Source organism: Puccinia triticina, chromosome 9A (genome assembly GCF_026914185.1).
Source record: "Puccinia triticina chromosome 9A, complete sequence".
In the NCBI taxonomy this organism is placed as follows: domain Eukaryota; kingdom Fungi; phylum Basidiomycota; class Pucciniomycetes; order Pucciniales; family Pucciniaceae; genus Puccinia; species Puccinia triticina.
Window position 1 is genome coordinate 5,137,070 of NC_070566.1, and position 12,356 is coordinate 5,149,425.

A 12,356-nucleotide genomic window follows, 5' to 3' on the forward strand; every position below is an offset into this window, starting at 1 on the left:
ACGGCGGACGCAGCACAAAGCGCGGGGCGGCGGAAGAGAGATTATGGAGTGGGGCCGGCAGAGAAAGGACGCGAGAAGACAGCGAGAGGACAGCGAGAAGACAGCGAGAAAGCGAGAAGAAAGCGAGAAGAAAGCGAGAAAGCGAGAGGAGAGAGAGGGGAAGAGAGAGGAGAGAGAGGGGAAGAGAGAGGAGAGAGAGGGGAAGAGAGAGGGAGGAAGAAAGCGAGAAAGAGAGAGGAAGCGAGGATCAAGTAGCGGTGCGCGGCCGGCCAGACGCTCCGGCAGGCCCGGCTTTCGGGTCCTTAGGGTCGGGGAGGGCGGGGTTCTCGAAGACGGGGAGGGGGGCGGGGGGCAGGTAAGTGTGGGGCAGCCGTGCCCCCAGCTTGTGCTGCTTCTGATGCTGGTGCTTCTGATGCTGCTGCTTCTGCTGCGGATACTGATGCTGTTGCTGCGGATACTGATGCTGATGCTGCTGTTGCTGCTGTTGCTGATGATGCTGCTGTTGCTGCTGATGCTGATGCTTCTGCTGGAGATGCTGATGCTGGTGGTGGGGGAGGAGCGGAAGGCCGGCGAGCCCGTCGATGGGCGGCGGGAGCGGTCGCTCGTCGGCCGCGGCCGAGCCGGACGGGGCGAGGGCGGGGAGGAGCGGGGCTGAGGGTCCACGGCCGGGGGCGGGGTGAAGGAAGTGGGGCGGGGGGTGGGCGGCGGACACGGGGCGGGCGGGCCTGAGTCCTGCCGCTCCCGCGGCGGAGACGATGTCGAGCCTGTCGGAGGGGGGCGCGGGGGGCCGGCCGACGCTAGCGGTCTTGGCATGGCCCGGGCGCGCGGCGTTCTTGCGGGTCCCGCCGCTGAGGGGGACGCCGGGGGAGGGCGGGAGGCGGGCGAGCTCGGTGGTGCGGCGGGCGGAGGAGGCGGCAATCAGCTCCGAGTCGGGCTCGGAGGACGAGTCGTACTCGACGTCGGAGTCCGACTCCGACTCGAGCTTCTCCGGCGCGCCTACATGTGTCCCGCCGATCTTGTCAGCCGCTTTCGTTCCGGGAGAAAGAAAGGAAGGACTCACGGGAGAGCTTGTTGTGCTCCATCAACATGTCTGCGCCGCTTGCCGAATACCTAAACACACCAGGAAAATCAGTGATTGGGAGGAGGAGGAGGGAGGAGGGAGAGGGACGGACAGCATGGAGTTGCGGCTGATGCGTTTCTGGGAGGGCTCGGTGACCGAGTCGGCGGCCTTGGTGTGTGCGGGGAGGAGCGCGCCGGGCGGCGCGGGCCCCGGGCCGCCGATGGATGAAGCCGGGTCGAAGGCCTCGTCGGGCAACATGATGGGCGCGCGGCTGTCGCCGTCGATATTGAAGATCCTGGAATCCCCCGACGCACACAGATCAGCGGAAGAAAGGCCAGCCCACAGGGGGAGGGGAGGGGCGGGATACGCACAGGTCGAACTCCTTGAGGAGCAGGGCGAAGAGGGGCGCGGGCATGCCGAGGGTGGGCGAGAAGACGATGCCGACGTTGCGCAGGGACATCTTGTTGACCTTCTCGTTCTGGACGACGTGGATGAGGTGGGCGCTGAGGAACCTGAGCAGGGTGTAGTTGGACAGCGGGAGCTCGGCGCACAGCCTTCCGAGCTCGTTGACCTTGTCGCTTCTTTGCGACAGATCTGTTGACAAGGATCAGCAGTGGGTCATAAGGGTCAAGAGGGGAGGGGAGGGGGAGAGACGGACCGATGACTTTGAGGAACTCGCCATGGAGCTCGCGGGTGAGGATGGGGCTGGCGAGTTCGCGGAGGAACTGTTTGAGGAGGCCGGCGACGGCATGGACGTCGAGGTACTCGTCCTTAGCCTGCTCGAGGAGGTTGAAGTCGCCCTCGGTATTGAAGCGTTCCTTGTAGCCCTTGATGATGACGGAGGAGCCCGAGAGACGGTAGATGCCCTCCTCGTCGATCGCGCCCTTGTTCTCGAGGAACTCGACGCAGCGGAAGACGATCGCGGGCAGGTCGAGCCGCTCGTGCACCCGGGCCACCGACACGGCCTCCTGCAGCGACACCCCAAACACCGGCCGCGGCGCCGGCGCAAACATCGTCGAGCCGCCAGCTGCCCCCGTCGTGATCGTCGAGGAGGAGGAGGCCGACAGCGGCTGCGAGCCCCCGGCTGGCCCCGGACGCTCGCCGCCCGCGCGCCCCGCAAAGCCCCAGAAGGCCGAGCGGAACTTGGCCTTCTTGTCCTCTGCGGGCTTGATCCGGTACCCGCCGGTGATGGGCGCGCCGTTCATGGGCCCGGAGATCTTGGGGCGTTGCTGCGACTCGGGCGTGGTGGGGCGCTCGGAGGTGACGATGGACTCGCCGTCGGAGCCGGTCGTCGTCTCTTGGGGCGTCTGTTGGGGCGAGGATGGGAGGGCTTGTGGATGGTGCAGATGGCGAGGGGGCAGGCCGGTGCGGGGGGTCGCGGGGGTGGGGATGTTCGCCGGGGGCTGCTGCTGCTTCTTCTGGGCGGAGGAGGTGTCGAGGGCGGCGAGGGAGCTGGGCGGGCTGCGGGCGTCGAGGAGAGTGGCCCTGCTGGTGTCGGCAGGCCGGGGCTCGGAAGAGGAGGGTTGCTGGTCGAAGGAGATCTTGCGGGAGGGCGGCTCCTCGAGGATGGTCGGGGTCGGGTTAGTATTGTTATTGTTATCGGTTGGATGGGAGGAGGAGGCGGCGGCGGCGGCGGCGGCGGCGGCGGGGTTGAAGGAGGATGAGGCGAGCGAGTCTGAGCGCAGATGGGCGGCGCGTGAGGGCTTGTGGGTCGAGTTGCTGGCGTCGGGGCGGAAGTCGGAGGAGGAGGAGTGGTGGTGGTGGTGGGAGATGGAGGGGGGCGCGTCGGCTCTGGAGGTGCCGTCGAGGGAGGTCTGTCTGCCGGGCCGGTTGGTGTCGGAGAAGGAGGAGTAGGAGGTGGGCGTGGGGGCGGGCCTGGCGGGGGTGGAGTCGGGGGACGGGGCGGCGGAGAGGGAGGGAGGGGCTGCGCTGGGGTCGGCGGAGACGTATCGGCCGGTGACGTAGCAGGTCAGGGCGTCCACCCAGGCGTCGCGCTCCTCGTCGGTCTCCGCACACAGGATGTGGTCCACCTCGCCCTCCTTCTCGCGCTTGTGCATGCGGATGAGGAACGCATGGCGGTACGAGTCGTCGTTGACCTCCTGTGGGCGGGGCTGCTGGCGGCCGATCTGGGCACCGGTGATGACGATGTGGCCGAGACGGCTGCCGCCGCGGACGTCGAAGTACTCGAGGATGGGGCCGTCGAGGACGTAGAAGCGGGTCTGCCAGCCGCCGAAGTTGCGGCCCTTCTTGGTGAGATAGCCCTGCATGAAGCCGGGGCGGTTGGGGACGCTGGTGCGCTCGGTGATGACGATGTTGGAGTTGAAGAAGTCGCATACGTCTCCCTTCTCTTTTAGTTGAGCGGTACACAAGCTCTGTAGGTATTTTTGGAGGACAGCCTGGGGGTGGTGGTGGTGTGTTAGTTAGTTAGTATAGTGTGATGATGATGGAGAGGATGATGGACTGACTTTGCGTGCATCGACCTTGCTCGGGGCATGGTCCTTGAAGAGGGCGCGGTCGGGGAGCTGGGCGAGGGCCTTGTTCTGGGTTTTGGAGTGTTTGGATTTGACGAGGTGGTCGAGGGTGAGGACGTCGGAGTAGAACTTGTCGACGACCCAGCTTGCTTTTGCGCCCTTGCGTTCGGGGTCGCTCTCGGGGGGGATGATGATGTTGATGTTGATGGAGAAGGAGATGACCTCCTTGCTCTTCTCGTTGGCGCGGATGTGCGAGTTGGTGACCTTGATCTGGGTGAAGGGCAGGAAGGTGGGTGTCAGCATGCGTCGTTTGGCGGTTGGCTGGGCGGAGTGGGGGAAGGAGGCGGTGGTGGGTGCGGGGGTGGAGGGTGGCGGCTGGTGGTGGTGGTGGTGCTGCTGCTGGGATGAGGAGGAGGAGGAGGAGGAGGCGGCGATGTGCTGGGTGGGGAGGGCGGGGTGGGAGGCGTGGGTTGGGCTGAGGGCGGGGCCGGGGGGCTGTTTGGGTGCCAGGCTGTCTGGGAGTGGCTCGGGGTCTTCTTCGGGCGGCGCTTCGCTGGAGTGGGTGCTGGCCTGGGTGCTGTCGTCGTGCGGGGTGGTGGTGGTGAGTTTGGGTATGTCGGCTGAGAAGGCTGAGGGTGATCTGGGCGGGGGCATGGTGGTGGTGGGGGTGAAGCTGAGAAGGAGAGAGTGTCAGTGGTGCTGTTCTGAGTGTGAGTGTGAGTGTGTTGGACTGACTGCCTGGGTTCTGGGGGGACGACGCTGTGGCGGTGGAAGTGTTTTGGGGATGGCTGCTTGGGGTTGGTGGGGTGGAGGGAGAGACGGAACTTGGAGCTGTTGATGCTGTTTAGGCTGTTGATGCTGTTGTTTAGGTTGTTTGAGTTGTTTAAGTTGTTGCTTGAGTTGTTGCTGTTGCTGCTGTCGGTGGTTGGGGTGGTTGTCTGGAGACCGAGCTGGGTTCTGAGCAGTTTGAGTTCGTTCTTGTTCTTGCTGACCAGTGTCCAGAGCTGCCTGTTCTCGTCTGCGAGCTGCCTGGCCTTGGCCCGCAGCTCGTCCTCGCGGGCCGCCTGGGAGTGCAGGCTGGTAGTGGCCTGGATGAGCTGGCCGGCGAGGCTGTTGAACTGGCCGACGAGCGCCTCGAGTGCCGCCGCGGGCTGGCCGGCGTGCTGGCCGAGCAGCCGGGCGAGCTCGACCGGCGCGGGCGCTGCTGGCGGGCTGGGCGAGCGGGCGGAGGAGGCCGACGAGCTCGACGAGCGCTGCTGGTGGTGGGCCATCCTTGGTGGGCGGAGAGTGGGAGTGGGGTGGGGTGGGGTGGGGTGGAGTGCAAGCACTTGCCATTCGCGCCAGCAGAGAACTGAGCAACACACACTACAAGCATAACCCAAGTGTAGACATACATATACATACAGCAGGACTTCCTCGGGCCGCTCAAAGAAACAAAAGCGCGCTGGCTGCATGTTGTATATGTATTTATGTATGCAGAACAAAAGGCAGGGGTGTATATATCGGCCGGCTTCCTTGCGCGGGTGGGGGGAGAGAAGAAACAACAACAACAACAAGAGAGAGAGAGAGAGAAAACACAGTGGAGCAGCCGGCCGGGGCAGGCCGGTCAGATGTTGCGCTCGGCATAGAACCTCTGTGGGGCGGCGGAACGGCACAGGGTCAGCGGGGCTTTTTGAGTGAGAGGGGGGGGGGGGGGGGCGGACGGACCTCCAACCAGGCCTTGGAGAGCGTCTGCTCCTGCTTGAGCTGCTCGAGCAGCGTCTTGCAGTGCTCCATGGCCTCGGCCTCCGTCAGCGCGCCCTCGCCGTTCGCCCGCTTCTTGTTCCCGTAATGCTCTGCACCCACACACACACACACCCATCAGCGCTCCCTCGGGCAACTAATGGCGAGGGCGGCACTCACGCATCTTCTCGCACGACGCTTTCACCCGGTTCAGCCCCAGCGCCGCCGACGAGCCCTTCAGGAAATGGCCCTTCCTCGACAGCGTGATCAGGTCCCCGCCCAGTCTGCGGGAAGGGGAGCGGAGAGGGTCAGCACGCTCATCTTGCGGGCAGGGGGGGGGGGGGGAGCAGGAGACTGACACTGCGGCATCCATCTCCTTGAACGTCGTCACTGCCTGTCAAAGGAGCCTCTTGAGCATGCCCGGCTCAGGGTAAGAAGGGAGAAGACAGACCTGGTCGAAGTAGTCCCAGGTCAAGGACTTGCTGAACGAGTGCTCCTCGTCGTCGTCCATCTCGAGCAGCTGTCCGAACGTCTCCATGTCCACCAACGGGCCGTCCTCCGCCTCATCTTCGTGGTCGTGTGCGCGCGGCCCGGGCTTCGACGGCACCGACTCGTCCGTCCCGTCCTCCGACGACGCCGAGCTCGTCGCCGCCGCCGGCGAGTCTGGCGAGACCCCCGCAGAGCCCGGCTTCTCCGCCCGCCCTCCACTCTCGTCTCGCCCCGGCCTGGACCCCTCGGCAGGCCGCGAGCCGCCCTCGATCGGCGCCGGCTTCGATCGCGAGGGCGAGCGACGGGCCTTCCCCCCGACAAACCAAGCCAAAAAAAAACCCCGGAGAGGAGGGAGGAGGGGGTTGTGGTGAGTGCGCGCTGCGACTGAGGAGGGGAGTGGAGGACATACTTTGGAGGGTGTCCCGTTCGCCTGCGGGTGCTTCGCCCGCCCCTCTGAGTCCGCTCGAGGCTGGGGGTCGGGCATCATGGAGGAGCTCGGTGGTGGTGCTGCTGGTGGTGGTGGTGGTCGTGGTGGGGGTGGATGTATGTGTTGGAATCGAGGTAGAAGTTGGGGTGATGGTGGCTGCAGGGTGCGGAGGAGAAGGATGTTTCCTTTCTACAGTTTTTTTTTTTTTTTTTTTTCTCGTCTTTTTTTTTTTTCCTGCCAAAGCTTATCGCCCCAGCTTCGGATTTACATAAAAGCTCGACCCGCACCGGGCCACTGAAAACCCAACCTTAAACCGGCCACTGCGAGACGTCACCAGGCAGATAACCCAAACTGGCTCCCCGGCGGTCGAACTTCCAAGGATGCCGTTCATTCTGCGATCTCCGGCACACACACACACACACACACACGAGGCACAGGAACTGCCCCGCCAGCCCCTATCAGAACCTGCGCGTGCACGTCCAAGCCTGCATAAATAAAGCGGGAATGGCCAGCGGAAGATCCCGCGCCATCAGCCCACCGAGCCAGCCGGACTCATCGCAACAGCGCCAAAGCAATTCCCGATCACTGCGCGCACCCCCTCAACTGCCTCGCCCGGCCCGGAGCTCCGGAGCCCTACATAGCCTCCATAGATTTCCCGAACCACGCTATCATCGAGCTCTCGTGTGTAGAGCTCCTCGCTCATCAACCGATAAAGCTGATTAGCTTAGAAAGCGCTTTATCTTTCCACCTGTATTTCCTGTGCCGCCTCAATCAATCGCGGACCACGCAGCTTCCTCCCATCACAGCCGTGCATACAACGGCTATCTTTCCCGCCTCATGTACAACTAGGTTTCGTGCCACCCCGGTCATGTAGTGCCCATGAGAAGCTATGTGTCAATTCGAAATTCCAGGCGAAGCTGTCTATGGTGCATCATCTTCATAGAGACATGGGCTTCTACCCATTCTTGATAACCTCACCACCTGGAAGGGCATAATCTCAATATGGGGGACCGAGAGGCCTGCATGTAATTTCCGCAATCCTCTGCTCCCAGTTTCCTTGACCAGGGCTACAATGTGGCAGCTAGGAATCCCTTGAATTAAAAAGTATTCAAAGTCTTTGCTTGTGGGATGTGTTGGGGATCAGGACCAGAACAACACATGGAATGTAGATGTTTTTATGAGGCCAATGTGCTGATTTCATCAACATCAATGGTAGCTTCAGGGAGCCGGTCCTTGGGGAAGATAAGGCAGTTGCAGGGTGTACTAATCTTGGGCAACTATGCACCAGCCACTGGCCGGACTATTGCGCAACCAGTGTCGAGATTGGCTTAGATTGGGTAAACTAATGGGTCCCCCAAAAGATCAGGATTGCATGCAATTCCTCTTTGGATGTATTTGGAGCTCAGGTGGTGATTATTGATATCTTCATTGACCAAAGACATCTTTTGCGTCCTTTTCTTGAACATCCTTGACTTCAAGAAGTTTTGAGGGACATTGGCCGTTGTAGCACTTGACAGATCTTGCAGCTTTGCTTTGATACACATCAAGCATAGATGAGTATCTGTATTGGATTAAATCATAGGGCCTTGGGGGTAAGCATGTTGGGTTTTATGGATGATGGTGGTGATGGACACTCCGAAGCTAAAGAGCACTCAATGGGTTGATTGGTTGTCCAAATCCCGGACTGAATGTGAGCGGGGGTGGATGAACAGCAGCCAAGCTGCCCATTGCTGAGGGCCGGCGGTCCCGATCCACACCGGTACGCGCGATTGTTGGCAGCTCCGCTGGAGGCCAAGGCTGCTGAAGTCGACTGCAGCTAGTGCATCACTTATAGGCCCTCCGGAGATGCTCTAAATTAAAGATCGCACATGTTTTCCCAACATCCGGCGCACCGACGGCGAATGCTCTGGGCTTGCAGGATCTTGGGAAGGCCATACCCAAACCCGGGGCTTCGGACTTGCTGATGCCCTGAAGTTATGAACGGGCGCCGCCCCGTGGTGGCACCGGCCAAGCGGGCCGGGTGTGCTTGTGTACCGCCCCCGACACCATGCCGCTCAATCTGCAGGCTCAATGGGGGACAGCATCCGGTGGCGACCCGACAACAGAGATGGTGGCGCTAATTCACCAAAGTGTGCAGCGCCTGGACTGCTCGTGCGCCAGGTGGGCGGTGCCTTTTCCCGATTTGCCCGGGGCATCAGCAGTGGAGGAGAGCTTTGCTGCTGGCGGCGTTCGTTGTCGTGAGTTTTTTTTATCAGACTCTTGTACAACAGGTGCAGTGCAGGTGGTAGGGTGTATGTGCTAGTCACTAGATACCAGTATGGTGGCACCTGTATGGCCTTGTCCTTTTTTTGGTTTTGCCCGGCTTCAAGAAAAGGCTGCTCAGCACTTGATCCGTTCCGCACCTTTTCATCTCACCCACGACCGATCTCAGTTTGCTCGAAAGTCCCGAAAACCTTCAATCAACCAACCTCCGGCCATCTCTATCTTGAAAGCCTACATAGCAAGACAACCTCAATCCGCGTTTCTTTCGACCTCCTCTCTTGCGTTTTTTTTATCTATTCTCGCCTGTGCCCCTGCCTATTACTTCGTTCGCGCATATTCTCCATTTCGCACTGTGTTCTAGTGTATATTTATCTTTCTGCTGTCGCTGCTGTCGCTGCTCTTCTGCTACCGTGCGCTGATCGAAGGTATCAATTAGCTTTTATTTCCTCTTGCAAAAGACCGAAGGTCCCAAGTTAGCGCCATTTACCTTTTTGGTTATATAATTAATTAGTTAGATATCTTCAAAACCAGATCAGCATGAAATCCGCCATTGCCATGCCTTTGAGCACCATCCTGTTGCTGTTCACCATCCCGGATCGGAACGGCGCCAAAAGACCTGATCCCAAAATCGAAAAACCCTTCTTAAATTTTATGCCAGGTGATTACTACTGGGTTTGTCCATGGTATCTAAGCCAAATGCTTTGCCTACACCCAATTACCAGCAGTAAGTTGGGTGTCATTTTAAGCGTTCTCTCTATGGACCACAGATACTGATCTTATCCGCATTTCCTTTCAGAACGCTCAGTGCCCCATGATTTCAGGGAAAACCAGGGTCTAGAGCACAATCCACTTTTTTTCTGCCAAAGAGGGTACATGGGGCTTTGTTGTGGCATGCCGGTGAGTAAAACTTCTTGTAGAATTTAAGCAACACCATTTGACTTTCCTTTTGACCATCCAGATTGAGAAGGAAAATCAACTTGGGTCGTGTATGCCTGCAAACTTAACTCAGCCCCTCCCATGGGAACACTTACCTAAAGGAGGGACTTAGCCCTTACAGGTTATTTTGGACTGAGAGGCACATCAATTTTCCAGGCCGTTAGACAGTGCAATCTATGTGTTATCACCCTTTACATTCTGACTTTGACTCATCAGACGTTTGGCTATCTTTTACCTGATTCTTGTGTATTTTGCTCTTTCCCAATTTTATAAGGATGGGATGGATGCAGTATTAAAAAACCAGGATGGTAAAAAAAGCTGTTTTTTTGAAACCAATCCAGAAGTGAGCCTGTGAGGTAGATAAATTTATGATAAGGATAGTGCATCAAAAATAAATCAAGATATAGGGCTCTCTGATTGGTGGTTCCAGAGCTATTGTAAAATGTGAGTGTAAAAAAACCCACAGAACTGCCAAGCCGTAGGTGCAAGCGGTGTAAGACTCAAAAGTGGTTGTGAAACCCTTTTGCTGAATGAAGAAGGGGATGAAGGAGGTGCAAGCTCTGCCCTTCTATACTACCAGCTACAAGACCCACCAAGGTAAGCTTGGCAAGTTTTAATAAGTGATAGGAGTGGTGAGCTCAAGATAAGTTTTTCTCATGACACAGTATAAAAAGGTTGTCATTCAGTATGTAAGGGTTGTTATATGTAAGTAAGAGGGTTGAGTGGGTATGTAAGTGTTTTGGGTGATGGGTGAGTATAAAACTTGATGAGTAATAAACTGAGGAACTACAAATGGGGGGAAGAGAGCTCCTGATATAGACAAATGTGAGAGATTTTGGCTCCAGGGCAGCCCCTGAGTGAGGTATTTTAGATGGCCTGGGCTGTGCAACATGAGGGAGTTAAGAGGGAGTGGCTGTGTACAATTCATGCAAGGGGTGCACACATGAGGAGGGGCTGTGCCAGATGATGTCATAGTTTATGCAAGGGGTGCATAACCTGTGCAGGGAATGATCAGGTGATGTAATAAGACAGTGCTGCATGATGTCGTATACATCACAAAAAAATCCAAACCAATATACATAGTGGGGCAAGCATGTACAGCCTCTCCTTCAACTGCAAAAAGTGCGGTGTAAAGCTCAAAAGTGTTCCTAAGAACCTTTTGCTGAGTGCAGAAAGGGATGTATGAGGAATCCTCTGCCTTTCCTGGTTCACTAGACACTAAAACAAGCCCACCAATCTCAGATTGGCAGGTTTAATGTAGTGATAGTGGGGTGTTATCAAAAGATAACTGTTGTTATAAAGTGGGTGCGATGAAGTTGCTAAAATGTGTTATGAGTGAGGAGTCTGGACTTCAACCAGTTGATAGATGGTCAAAGAGGACCCCTCAGAGGTTTGCGTTATGTAATGTAAGTGTTGTGTAGTTTTTTTACTTTGTGTGTAAGTGTTTTGTAATGTGTGTAAAACCAAAATATAGAGTGGCTGGTATATTGTGGAGTGAGCAGTTGTGTACTTTGTTATAGGGGAAACTGAGTGCAGGTAGTCTGCTGGGCAAAGGTTACACCAGGGGAGGAGAGCCTCCTTTTATAGACAACAGTGAGGGATGTTAGCTCCAGAGGAGCTCCACATGAGAGATTTTAGCTAGATACATGAGGTTTTTTGTCTAGTACATCCACCAGGGAGGAATGTGTTGCACTCTCTAGAGAGTGCCAGGCCGTAATTTTTTCAGTTGCCAGGTCTGATTGCAGTCCAATGTCAGCACTGAGCTCAGTTGCGACACATGTTCATCTCAGGTTGAATCCATTCCACATCAAAACAATCCAATTTTGAATTTATTTGCCACCCATCCTGAACTCATGACTGGGTCCTTCTGATCTGACGATGAACTGAATTACAACCTAATTGCATAGCTATTTTAACCGTCTGGTAAGGAAACACTGTGTGCCAATGTCGCGATATTTTCTGCCCAATATGAGTGCTATTTTATTCTTTGGTTTGAGTAAAGAAAATTGTCTTTAATGGTTCTGGTGCAGCATGGCATAATCCAGGGGGACTCCACAGCTTGGTCATCACCATTCAGCACAGCGATGTTGATGTTCCAGCCTTCATGGCAGCCAAGGTTCATTGCATGATGTATCATGACCATTTGAATGCGGAAGCAGATTGCAAAGATTCATTTGATTCATAGAAGTGAATCCTGGTGCAGAAAATGGGAGTGATTTTGTTGCTTCCCATCATAGTCCACCAAGCGGAAAGTCCGCATGCATAAGTCAGGGTTGAATTGACTGCTTTGAACATTCAACAGCGTTACGGTTTCATGCCTCTGATCTGGGCAATTTATCAATATCTTCCTCCACCTCACAGGATAAAGTGAGGGAAATCTGACATGTGTTATGGTTTGCAGGCCACATCCTAATGAATCCCCAGTGAGAGAAGTTTGGCTCACTCAGCCTCGACACACTAACCAGGACCCTGATTTGTAAAATGTGGCAGTTTTCCTATTGTGATGCAACTTTCAAATGATCCACAAGAAGGTGTGTGGAGAAAGTTGTGCCTTTCCTGTGTCATTGCAGGTGGTATTGGGATAAGCTGCTCCACGTTAACCCCTTGACATGGTCTAGGAGATTACACAAAACCTGTGTGATGTTGCTACAACTAACCATAGGCAGATGAGGAGTGGAGTCTAGAGAAGCCTTGAGACTGAAATTCAACCCGCTCCTATATTCCTCTGCCGGCCCGGATCCCCGGATGTGGGAGCTATCCACTAGAAGCTTGCATTTCTAGCACTTGTGTGTACATATGTCTCTTAGTCCCAAAATGTCAACTTCAAGGTATGTGCACACATATACATGGAAGGATGTTGATAGGCTGATAAACAAAATAACAGGGCCAAAGTCACGACAACATGCTCTGTATGTGGCCCGCTGCAGGTGTGGGGTACAGGTTTGCCGGGGATCCAACAAAGAAAGACCACCAATTTTGCAACTCCTTA

At 56.5% G+C, this 12,356-nt stretch overlaps 3 protein-coding genes across 3 annotated transcripts in view; 1 reads left to right on the plus strand and 2 right to left on the minus strand.

Annotated features, from left to right (window-relative positions):
* Positions 1-247: 247 nt before the first annotated feature.
* Positions 248-4,802, minus strand: PtA15_9A527 (uncharacterized protein; the record flags this gene model as incomplete). The annotated part of the gene is made up of 12 exons (XM_053172745.1): positions 248-325; positions 572-886; positions 1,001-1,026; positions 1,061-1,110; positions 1,173-1,355; positions 1,432-1,654; positions 1,719-3,456; positions 3,526-3,708; positions 3,796-3,801; positions 3,997-4,204; positions 4,267-4,664; positions 4,767-4,802. The coding sequence occupies 12 exons, from the start codon at positions 4,800-4,802 to the stop codon at positions 248-250; spliced, it is 3,444 nt and encodes a 1,147-aa protein (XP_053023955.1).
* A 335-nt stretch (positions 4,803-5,137) lies between these two features.
* Positions 5,138-6,229, minus strand: PtA15_9A528 (uncharacterized protein; the record flags this gene model as incomplete). Its single annotated transcript, XM_053172746.1, has 6 exons — positions 5,138-5,164; positions 5,239-5,366; positions 5,434-5,537; positions 5,613-5,647; positions 5,705-6,049; positions 6,152-6,229. The coding sequence occupies 6 exons, from the start codon at positions 6,227-6,229 to the stop codon at positions 5,138-5,140; spliced, it is 717 nt and encodes a 238-aa protein (XP_053023956.1).
* Positions 6,230-8,968: 2,739 nt separating this feature from the next.
* PtA15_9A529 (uncharacterized protein) overlaps positions 8,969-12,356 on the plus strand; it is a gene marked incomplete at both ends in the record, with an annotated part of 124,466 nt that continues 121,078 nt past the window's right edge. Inside the window, 2 exons of the mRNA XM_053172747.1 lie at positions 8,969-9,155; positions 9,228-9,328. Coding sequence (XP_053023957.1) covers positions 8,969-9,155; positions 9,228-9,328 — 288 coding nt within the window. The remainder of the gene's footprint in view (positions 9,156-9,227; positions 9,329-12,356) is intronic.